We start from the raw sequence: 10702 nt of genomic DNA on the forward strand, positions 1-10702 counted from the left end.
TTAGGGTAGTATATATATATATATACTATATATATATACCCTACACGCACGCGTGTACGTGGTGTGTGTGTGGGGGTGGTAGGGGTTAGGGTTAGGGTAGGGGTTAGGGTGAGGGTATATATATATATTCCTCTCTAGAAGTTTGTGTACGCGGTGTGTACTGGTCCTTATACAATGTTACCATGATTGTTATACAATGTTATCACGTCATTGTTATACAATGTTATCACGATTCTTATACAGTGTTACCACAATTCTTACACATGGGCACCACGATTGTTATACAATGTACGTTATACAATCAGACATGCACTGGCGTAGCTAAGGGGGGCACGAGGGGGCCATGTTGATTGGCAAACAAAACAANGGGGGGCGACGACGGCTTTCGTCTCATATCGTAAGCCTAGGCCTGCGCGCCACGTCCGCCTACTGCTGAGTCAGTGAGTGCTGAACACCGTCTGTAACCTTATACTAGCTGACACCACTGACACCCGGCATCTTCTGCACTCGCCACCGCTGATCTCTATCAACGGTTCTATGACTGTGTGCAGCGGCGTTGTACACTGACGAACTGCGAGTTTGGCGCGACTCGATCGAGCGCGTCAGCGTCGACCACGAGCGTAGCGCTGGGGGCGTTGGGCATATAGGCGTTAGGGTATACTATTATATACTATATATTATATATATATATCAGCGGTTAGGCCGTATATATATATATATACTATATATACCTATATAGGGTTTAGGGTATAGTATATACTATATAGTTACTAAGGCGTTAGGGAAGTAATATATATATATTATATATATATATAGGGCTTAGGGTATATATATAATATATATATATATATACCTATACTATATATATACCCTAACCCTACTATATATATATATATATATATATAATATATACCCTAACCCTATATATATATATATATATAATACCCTAACCCTATATATATATAGTATATATATATATTATTATATATATACCCTACACGCACGCGCTGTACTGTGGTGTGCTGCTGGCCTGGGCCCCGTGTGCGTAGGGGGCTTAGGTTAGGGTTTCTCTCAGGGGTATGGGTGAGGGTATATATATTATACCCTAACCCGTATATATATATGATATATATCATTTAGGGTTATTGGCGTATTATATATATATAGGCGGCCAAGGTATATATATATAGAGTATAGGGTATATATATATATACGCTCACCCTAACCCCTACCCTAAGAGCAGTACCAAGTTAGTGCAATGACATTAATGTCAACGAAATCCTCAAAATCGACGCAGAAGGACTTGACTTTTGGATTTTTGAGATTTCTGCAGCCAGACAAAAACATGACTAAAGAAAGCGAGATAATTCTTCTCTTGCCTTCAGATTTTGGGTTGTTGCAAGTGGCCTTTGATTTGAACTTTTATGGCGTTCGAACTCTTATTGACAGTAGAAAGAGAATGGAAATTGCTTTGGGGCAATAACTTTGAGTATATTCGAACTTTATAGACGGCACATTGTGGCCATCCACTCGGTTTTTATTTCAAAATTCGATTTCAACACTATGTTTAAGTAACTGTTCTCTATCAGGGAGGCCAAAAAACAATTCTGTTCTTCATGGTAAATTTCCTTTTTATTTAATCTAGAACGGACCGTATTTGGCAGTACCTTTGTTTTTATTGAAATCAAATTTCAATTATGGTTTTTGTTCTCATCAGAGGAAAGCAAAAACATTTTTGTCTTATAACGAACAAAATGTTAAATGTGATCTTTCAACCGCTATTGCTATTCTAAACGATGTAAATCCTTTTGTATTTAAATAAAATCTGCTGTTGTATTCAGTGCAGTTCCAACACATCCTACCTGTTTTTCCCGTAGATCCTTTATTTCGATTTCAGTCAATAGCCCTCTACTTTTTCAAAACATATTTAACTTTTAACTTTTATATGAGGAACTTGCAAACAGTTTAATGACGGATAAATGCAACATGCATAGGCTACTGCTAACAACACAAATTCAACTAATTCAATATTTCGTCAGTGCTCTGAATTGAGGACATAGCGTAGTTAAGCGGGCGGGCGGGCGGCAACAAGCGATGCCATGACCCCCGTCTTGAATCGCGCAGAGTACAAAATTAAGAGCAGAAGGGCCTGAATGGGATTGGTCTATACCACTATTACCTACACCTAATAATGAAATGAAAATGCGCAAAATGCCATTTTGATGCACATATTTTCAAAAATTACCTTACTGTGGGAGGGGAAATCACCCTCCCCCGGTTGTCAGAAATGCCCTTCATCGCTGTCTTTTGGCTCCTTAACTCTTTTCTTCCCTCCCTGAAAAACACTGGCGCTCGGTACACCATTTCACTGTCTAGCTAAGCCGCCGAATCACCAACTGGTCGTGTGTAACCTCAGAGCCTTCCAGCGCCACAGCCAGGGGCCATCGTCCCACGTTGATCGGATCGGAGTGGAAAAAATAAAAAGCGAGGGAGGGGGGTTATAAGGGATTAGCATATGCCACTTCTCATATAAGTTACCCCTAATACTGAATTTTAGTGTGCAGAAAATGCCATTTTCATGCACGAATTTTCAAAAATCTCCCTACCGTGGGAGGGGGATACCCCTCCCACACCCTACCCCCTCGGTCGCTTCGCTCCCTCGCCTTGGCCCCCCCTGCCTACGCCACTGGCGGTAACCACACATATATTTTGTTTTGGCCTTATGAAAGTGTGATAAATTTGTGAGAAGGAATAGAAAATGTGTTTTATAGGGGATATTTATGCTGAAATCACCATCAAAGATATAAAACATAAATACCTCTATATTCTCATATATATGTGTGTTTCCTATACACTATGTTCAGCGGTGGGCAAAGGTTCACACACAGTTCACATGCAACCGCGCCCTCTGTTAACAATATCGGTGCTCTGACTGGGGCACGCCATTTCTGTTTTGGTGTAGAACTTCGTGAACATTTTTGGATTACAACAATACTAGAGGTGCTCTCCGCACTCTAGTTTTCTCTCATACTTTGTTTATTTGCCTTCTTAGCATTACCAGCTTTCATTTTAACGAAAAGCATACGCTTTCGTTTTATTTCTTGTATTGCAATCATGGAGTGTTGATCATGAGTCCAAAAAGTGGGAAATCATCTCTACGGAGCTGTTGCTCGCAGGGAGGAGGGAAAGCGACTTCTGTCGCACATAGTTTATTAGGAATAGATGCTAGAAGAGTCCGCAATGGACAAGAAACCAGCTCCTGCGCCTTCCTCTGTGGCCAAGGGCTGTGGCAGTAATGGAAGTCAAGGTTGGTAAATTTGATTTTTAACGAGTCCTGTCTTGTTTACATTTTCGGCAGATCGCTAGGTGACGTCACGGACAGCAGGATCAAGTCCTCTCCCCCCACCGGCACCACGCTTATGCTACATCACAAATAATATAACATGATGGTGTTTAAATCGCTACCGCCTGCCCGAATGTTGCACAGGTTAGCGCTGCAGGCAATAGTTGCCCGTGGCCGCCTCGGCGTGTGCAACATTAGTCATTAGGGCGGCCATTTTTCATCAGCATTTAAGAAATTTCGGTGATTTTAGCACGTTTTGTGAGCCGACAGTGTCTTGTGAAACGAAACGTATTACCTTCCATGTAAACTTTGACCCCCCTGTGGTGATATCGCTACAAGTGAAGTGAAACGTGCATTTACCTCCTTCCCTCACAGAGAAGAAGCATCGTGGTGGAGGGTTCGCTAAGCGCAGCAATGGCGGCAACGGCCAATCGCGGCAGTTTGATGGCGGCTATGGACGAAAGCCGCTACCACAAAAGACGAAAGCTCTGGACAAGCGGCCACGTTCGAGAGGCGGATATAGTGAGAATGCTAAGGGAAGGAGTGAGGTGAGTGTGTAGGGTCATTCTCGCAGCCCTTTGGGCTCAAGGATAGAGAGCCATTCGTATCGGCAAGCATGTGTGTCTCGATGATGGCGACATGATTGAGGTGATGTAAACTTCTCTTTACGCATGTCGTACCCAAACTTGGAATTGCACAATCTCGAGATTGTGCAGCGATTGTGCTGCCCAAACTGCGGATTCCCTAGTTTGGCTGACCAATCTCAAGATTGGTTGCCCAAACTGTGGATGTGCTGAAATTCCAAGTTTGTGCAAGATTCCAAATTTGGGCACAACACGCACATCTACACACTTGTACATCTTTCATCTTACATGTCTCGGATCATCAGAACTGTTATGTGGTGTCTTGACTGACTTAGCTCTACTGACAGCAGCTGCAATGTGGCACGTAATTAGCTTTGATATTGATAAGCTTACTGTAACCACCGACAAATGGCGCTACATGCTCGTATTTAACAGGCTCATGTGATATATACATTACTTATGCATTGTCAGAAAAACTACACTGATTTAGTGGTTAGCCCAGTAGTTAACAGTAACGCATCTGCCTCTCATCTAAAAGGTTCAAGCTAGGGTGGGAAATGCAATTGGAACTTGGTAGGTGCAGAGCTATAAGCAGCTGTCACTTTGTTACCTTCCCTAGAGTTCCCCCCCCCTCCCCTATACATTCTGTTGCCCTGTATACATGACATTTCGATTTGTTTTTTGATTTGTCTATATACGTGTCAACTGTCAATACATACAGTACAAGCAGTGTGGGCCTACGTAAAATAAGCCATTAGATAACTACGAAGTATAACTACACAAAGAGTATGACAAGCACATATTTAGGTTCTAACTTCTAGTCTTTGAGTTTGAAACTTGTCCCTTTTAGGAATGTTCTCGTGTCCGTGTCAACAAGGTCGTTGCGCTCCGTGTTTTTGTGTGTAAAACACCGGCTCTTCTCTGCTTGTAGATAGCGAAGGAGGATCGGGACGTGGAGTTTTTCAGTTCTGCCCAGCCGGGCAGCAAGAAGCACAACCTCAATCACCTGCTGAATTTCACGCTCGCGCCACGAGAGGGCGACACAGCGCTGGGCGGCCGCGGTTTCAACTCGGGAGGCCTGCCGGCGTGGAGGAGGAGGCAGAAGTGGGGTCACTCGAAGGTCAAATACAACAAGGAGCAGTTCCTTCAGGCAAAGTAAGGCCGCGGCAGGAATTCTAACACCCGATCAGATACGCTGCTAGAAACTGTTGAATGCAATTTAAAACCATGTTTCAAACTTGCGCTCCTTGACTGCATAATGCATTGTGTGTCACGTTCGCGTGTCACCCCGACCATGTGTCACACTCGCTTGTCACACTCTCGTGTCACACTCATGTGTCACACTCGCGCATCACCTCGACCGCTTGTCATGCTCGCGCATCACCCCCACCGCGCGTCACACTCGTGTGTCCCCCCGACCGCGTATCACGCTCGCGCATCGCCCCGACCGCTTGTCACCGTGACCGCGTATCACACTCGCGCGTGCGTGTCTCTTGCAGCTGCCAGTTCGTCGTGCAGGACTCGGGCGACTACACCGTGCACGCAGCGAACCCGGACACGCTCGTAGACTGGTCCCTCGTCGAGCAGATTCGCATCTTCGGGCACGAGGTGCCGTCGTGTCCCATCTGCCTCTACCCTCCGACGGCCGGTGAGTGTACTTGCCATGGTTGTCCCTTTGTTACTTGCCATGGTTGTCCCTTCGTTACTTGCCATGGTTGTCCCCTTCTTACTTGCCATGGTTGTCCCTTCGTTACTTGCCATGGTTGCACCATCAATACGCCCCTTTCTTACTTGCTGTGGGTGCTCCTTGTTACTTGCCATGGTTGCCCACTCATTACTTGCCAACTTGCCCGAATGTCCCTCTAACTTGCCCGACTGCCTATCAGTCATGCTGGAAATCACGTCATGATTTAACGGGTGACTTTTGTCATGCAGCCAAGATGACGCGGTGCGGTCACATCTACTGCTGGTCGTGCATACTGCACTACCTCGCGCTGAGCGACAAGCCGTGGAGGAAGTGTCCGATCTGCGACGAGGCAATCCACAACAGCGACCTGAAGAGGTGCGTACGTGGTTCACCCTCCCCTCCCCCCTGCCCCCGGAATATTTTTGGAATGCAGTTTTGATGTAACGAGTTTCAACGCGGGCGTCGGGGCAACCTGTAGTAGTGACGGTGCTCGTCAGAAATGATGGATAAAGTAATAGTGGTAGTAGTAGTGGTAGTAGTAGTGGTAGTGGTAATAGTAGTAGCAGCAGCAGCAGTAACAGTGGTAGCAGCAGCAACAGTAGTGGTAGTAGCAGCAGCAGCAGCAGCAGCAGCAGTAGCAGCAGCAACAGCGGTAGCAGTAGCAGCAGCAGCAGTAGTGGTAGCAGCAGCAACAGCGGTAGCAGTAGCAGCAGCAGCAGTAGGGGTAGCAGCAGCAGCAGCAGCAGCAGCAGCAGCAGCAGTAACTGTCACAGCAGCAGCAACATCGTCATCATCAGCAGCAGCGTCAGCTTCGTCATCATCAGCAGCAGCGTCAGCATCGTCATCATCGTCGTCATCATCAGCAGCAGCGTCAGCATCGTCATCATCATCAGCAGCGTCAGTATCATCATCATCATCGTCAGCAGCAGCAGCAGCAGCATTGTTTGTAGACAGCGTGTAGACAATCTGACGTGTGCTTGTGTATTAACAGCGTCGTGGTGCTGGAGACGCATCAGTTCAGCGCCGGCGACGAGGTTTCGATGAAGCTCATGCGGCGCGAGCGCGGCTCCGTCCTCGCGATGCCGCGCGCGCACTGGCAGAGCGCCGCCGGGAAACCGTTCTGCGAGAAGGGTAAGCGACAATCCGCGAGCGCGCGCGTCCACTTTGCCCGGGATTTCTCCCCGTTCGTCCTGAAAGAAGAAGATTGTGTCGCCTTCACAGACGACCCACTCCCGTGCGCGTTGAAGCTCTGCCATCGTGCAGCCTCCCTCTGGGACGCATCCCGGTTTTCTTAGAGAAGCACCGACGCGTAACGTCGGTGCCGGTGGAGCGTAGGTTCAGCCGTAATTTCGTCGGCCGTCCCCTGCGTTGGTTGACCTACAGTTCTGGGTAACAGAATTGGTTTTGGTTCTGGAGAACCTCCTTCGTGTACTATTGCTGGCTTGGTGAACGAGCGAAACCCAGCGCTTGTACGCGGTGCATGCTAACGTGTTGATTTAGTGACCGGCCTTCATTTCTAAGCATTCTTTCGAACTCATTGCCACTAAGCATGGCTTCTTCGTGCCCCTGTGTGGCTTCCATTGCACGATGCTGCGACGGCGTCTTCGTGTGTGTTTGCCGTTGCAGACGTCGCCGACCTCCACAGTTCCATGAAGCTGCTGTCGGTTAGCGGCGCAAGAAACCTGGACAGCATCGTTAGCAGGGAGAGGACAGCGCTCGAAACACAGTACGCGGTCGAGAAGCAGGTAAGCTTCGTTAGTAGCCAGGTGTGCGGTTAAGCTTCGTTAGTAGCCAGGTGTGCGGGTAGGCTTTGTTAGTAACCAGGGGGCCCGTTTAACTTTGTTAGTAACCAGGTTGAGCGGGTAAGCTTCGTTACCTAGCCAGGTGGGAGAGTAAGCTTTGTTAGTAGCAACAGGTGAGCAGGTAGCTTCGTTAAGTAGCCAGGTGAGTGAGTAAGCATTGTTAGTTAGACCAGGTGAGTGATGTAAGCTTTAGTTGATTAAGCCAGGCTGAGTGAGTAAGCTTTCGTTACTAGCTGCAGGTGGGAGAGTAAGCTTGTTAGTAGCCAGGTTTGAGGCAGGTAAGCTTCGTTAGTAGCTCAGCGTGAGTGAGTAAGCATGTGTTAGTAGCCAGGTGGAGTTGAGTAACTTTGTTAGTAGCCAGTGTGAGTGAGTAGCTTTGTTTAGTAGTCAGGTTAGCGGGTAAGTTCGTTAGTAGTTCAGGTGAGTGAGTTAAGCTTCGTTAGTAGTCAGGTGAGTGGAGTAAAGCTATCGTTTAGTAGCCCAGGTTAGCGGGTAAGCTTTGTCGCTAGTAGCTCAGGTGAGTGAGTTTAACTTCATTAGTAGCCAGGTGAGTGAGTAAGCTTCGTTAAGTACCGAGGTTGAATAGAAGTAAAGCTTCGTTACGTAGCCAGGGATGAGTGAGTAAGCTTCGTTAAGTAGTTCAGGTTGTGAGTGAGTAAGCTTTCGGTTAAGTAGCCAGCCGTGAGCAGGTAACCTTCATTAGCAACTAGTTGTGAACCATCCTGTGTTAGGTCACGCGATATTCGACCCGTTTGTGACCGTGTTTGCATTTGTCTGAGCAGCTCAGGATCAAGTGGTCCAGATCAGACTCGGTCCGTACCAAACAAACGGACCCTAAGTCCGGTGCTCGCTTCATTATGTACTGACCGGTGGGCAGTGTGTGATGACCGGCTTTGCATCGTCGTTGCAGTATTCGGAGTCCTGCTTCATCCAGTCGGCCCTGACGCATCTCGAGCAACGGGAGGCTGCGCTCAGGATGAGGCAGTCGCCGCCGGCAACGAAGCCCAAGCCGGTTGGAGAGGAAAGCAGAAGAGGAGGAAAACGAGGAGAGAAGGGACTGGAAGGAAGCCGGTGGTGTTCGGGGAGAAGGTGAGATGATCAATCGTACATTTGAGGAGGTGCGGTTAGAGTAGTACGCCGTTGGCAATGTCCCGTGGCTCGTTGTCAGAAACATAATCTCTAGTGTTTCCGTAGAGCGAACACTTCGCGTCTAGTAAGGCCACGTGTCTCAGTTCCCGTGATTTGTAGTTATACAGCGAGACAACCTCCATAGAACGGACACACCCGTATACGAAGAACAATATTAGTATCTCCTTTGAGTGATCCTTATATTATGCAGATTTGATGTTACTCGTGCAGGGCATGAAATTAACTTTTGAACAAGGGAGTCCAACGGACCCCCTGCCTCAAAAGAGCGGAGTCACGCAGCAAAATGAGGGAGTCCGCAGTCGTTTGAGGCTTCCAAAATTAAAGATATTAACAATAATTACATGTGCTTATTTTTAAGATTCATGGTGTTGCACGTCTGCCCAATTTTCTTTGGACATTAGCTTAAAAAAATACAGTAATTCCGCGAGGCCGTGCTCCGGAACGAACTAGTTAGTATAGCAGAATTTTCAGGGAGTCACCCGGACTCCTGCATATGTCAAATCAGGGAGTCCGACAGTAAATCAGGGAGTATTTGACTCCGGACTCCCGTTAATTTCGCACCCTGCTCGTGTAGAGGAAGCGATTTCGGCTGCGATAAGTAATGCATAAACAACGCGTCACACGGCGAGGTTTTTACCGCGTCGTTTGTTCTCGTTATCAAGGCGATAGTGGAATACGCGTCGGCCTTCGATGACCAAGTCGCCAACCCCGACGTGACCTTTGACCTGAGCGACGAGGCAGACAACTCGCCCGGCGAACCAATGGAGGAAGTCAGCGCGGATGTAGATGGCGCCGGCGCTACAGAGGAAGTCAGCGCGGATGTAGATGGCGCTGGCGCTACAGAGGAAGTCGACGCGGATGTAGATGGCGCCGGCGCTACGGAGGAAGTCGACGCGGATGTAGATGGCGCCGGCGCTACGGAGGAAGTCGACGCGGATGTAGATGGCGCCGGCGCTACAGAGGAAGTCGACGCGGATGTAGATGGCGCTGGGAGCTTTGACGGTTCGCCGCCGCCAGAGGTGATGCAGTGTGCCTGAGGAACGTCGGAGAGCGCGGGAATTTCTGAAAAAGCGTAGAGAGTAACGCATTATTAACACGTGCGCGTTCGAGATTTCAAGAAGCTCCGCGAAAACGGGGCGTCACGCAGTGTCGGGGGCGTTTCCGTGGTAACGTCGGGGCTCCGTCGTAACTTTCATTTACATTTTGTTAATAGTGCTAATCGTTGCCGTAGTAACGTGAGCTTTCTGACTGCGACGCTAGCGTCGCGTGTGATTGGAGTCGCTTCGTCAAAATCTCACTTGTTTCTTCAGTTCAACGTGGCTGACATACCTGTGGTGCCCTCTAGTGTCTGTCTGGGAAGTCTAGTGGTGGAGGCAGAGGGCGCCACTGAGCAGCGGGCGGAGCCGAGTAGGGGCAACGTGCCGAAGGACAATTTTTACTTCTATCAAGGTGAGCATGTAGGCTTTGTTTGTGCTTTGACTGTTGTTTATGACAAGGTCTTCTATGAACATGTTGTTCGATCTGTGAGCAAATGGGTACGTTGTGACCGGTCACTTGGAATCGAATCTGTCGTGGGTGCATGAGGATGGGCCACAGAGGCGTGCGCATCGCTTAAAGTGATTATCTTGCAAATAAAGCATCAAAAATAGATGCAGACGAATGAATATAGCTTCGTACTACGAGCATTTGCCGTTAAGCAAGAAATGCCAGCAAGTGCTCGAATTATCGGGAGAAAAATTATGGAAATATATCCAAAAAAAAAATATCAAGAGAAATCGTTGCTCTAACTCGTTCGTTATTAGCTCACCTTGACATCGTCAAGCTGAGCTATTGCCATGGGTCGTCGTCCGTCGTAGGTCCGTCCGTTCGTCCGTCAACATTTGGCTACGATCAACGATAACTCAAGAACCATTTGACCCACATGTTTGAAATTGGTTATAGTTGTTACTGCTATGCTCCCATATTGAACGTCCTATTTTGGAGCACGCCAGTCGACGTACTTTCGAGCCACGGCAATTTTTTGGCAAAAATGGGAATTGCCATTAGTCAGTTCTGGTTCAACGGATTTTGCTCATTTTTGGTATGTGAATGAATAAGGGCCAGGGGTTTTGATATTTAAAAAAAATTATGCAAATTC

At 47.7% G+C, this 10702-nt stretch overlaps 2 protein-coding genes across 2 annotated transcripts in view; both read left to right on the plus strand.

Annotated features, from left to right (window-relative positions):
• Window positions 1-2905: 2905 nt before the first annotated feature.
• On the plus strand, window positions 2906-9415 carry LOC106817231 (RING finger protein 10-like). Its single transcript, XM_014821895.1, has 9 exons — window positions 2906-3307; window positions 3719-3891; window positions 4859-5082; window positions 5427-5575; window positions 5863-5989; window positions 6606-6745; window positions 7241-7359; window positions 8327-8505; window positions 9228-9415. The coding sequence occupies exons 1-9, from the start codon at window positions 3223-3225 to the stop codon at window positions 9232-9234; spliced, it is 1203 nt and encodes a 400-aa protein (XP_014677381.1). The 5' UTR covers window positions 2906-3222; the 3' UTR covers window positions 9235-9415.
• The window catches only part of LOC106817230 (RING finger protein 10-like), a 10475-nt gene continuing 9099 nt past the window's right edge, over window positions 9327-10702 (plus strand). The window contains exons 1-2 of the mRNA XM_014821893.1: window positions 9327-9584; window positions 9876-10022. Of these exons, the coding sequence (XP_014677379.1) occupies window positions 9327-9584; window positions 9876-10022 (405 nt within the window). The remainder of the gene's footprint in view (window positions 9585-9875; window positions 10023-10702) is intronic.

The sequence above is a fragment of the Priapulus caudatus genome, unplaced genomic scaffold, assembly GCF_000485595.1.
Source record: "Priapulus caudatus unplaced genomic scaffold, Priapulus_caudatus-5.0.1 Scaffold1642, whole genome shotgun sequence".
NCBI lineage: Eukaryota > Metazoa > Priapulida > Priapulimorpha > Priapulimorphida > Priapulidae > Priapulus > Priapulus caudatus.

Coding starts and splice junctions, on each gene's coding strand:
- LOC106817231 (XM_014821895.1), top strand. CDS start 3,223: ATGCTAGAAGAGTCCGCAATGGACAAGAAACCAGCTCCTGCGCCTTCC. Junction 5,576..5,862: donor CCTCTACCCTCCGACGGCCG/GTGAGTGTACTT, acceptor TTTGTCATGCAG/CCAAGATGACGCGGTGCGGT. Junction 7,360..8,326: donor AGTACGCGGTCGAGAAGCAG/GTAAGCTTCGTT, acceptor TCGTCGTTGCAG/TATTCGGAGTCCTGCTTCAT.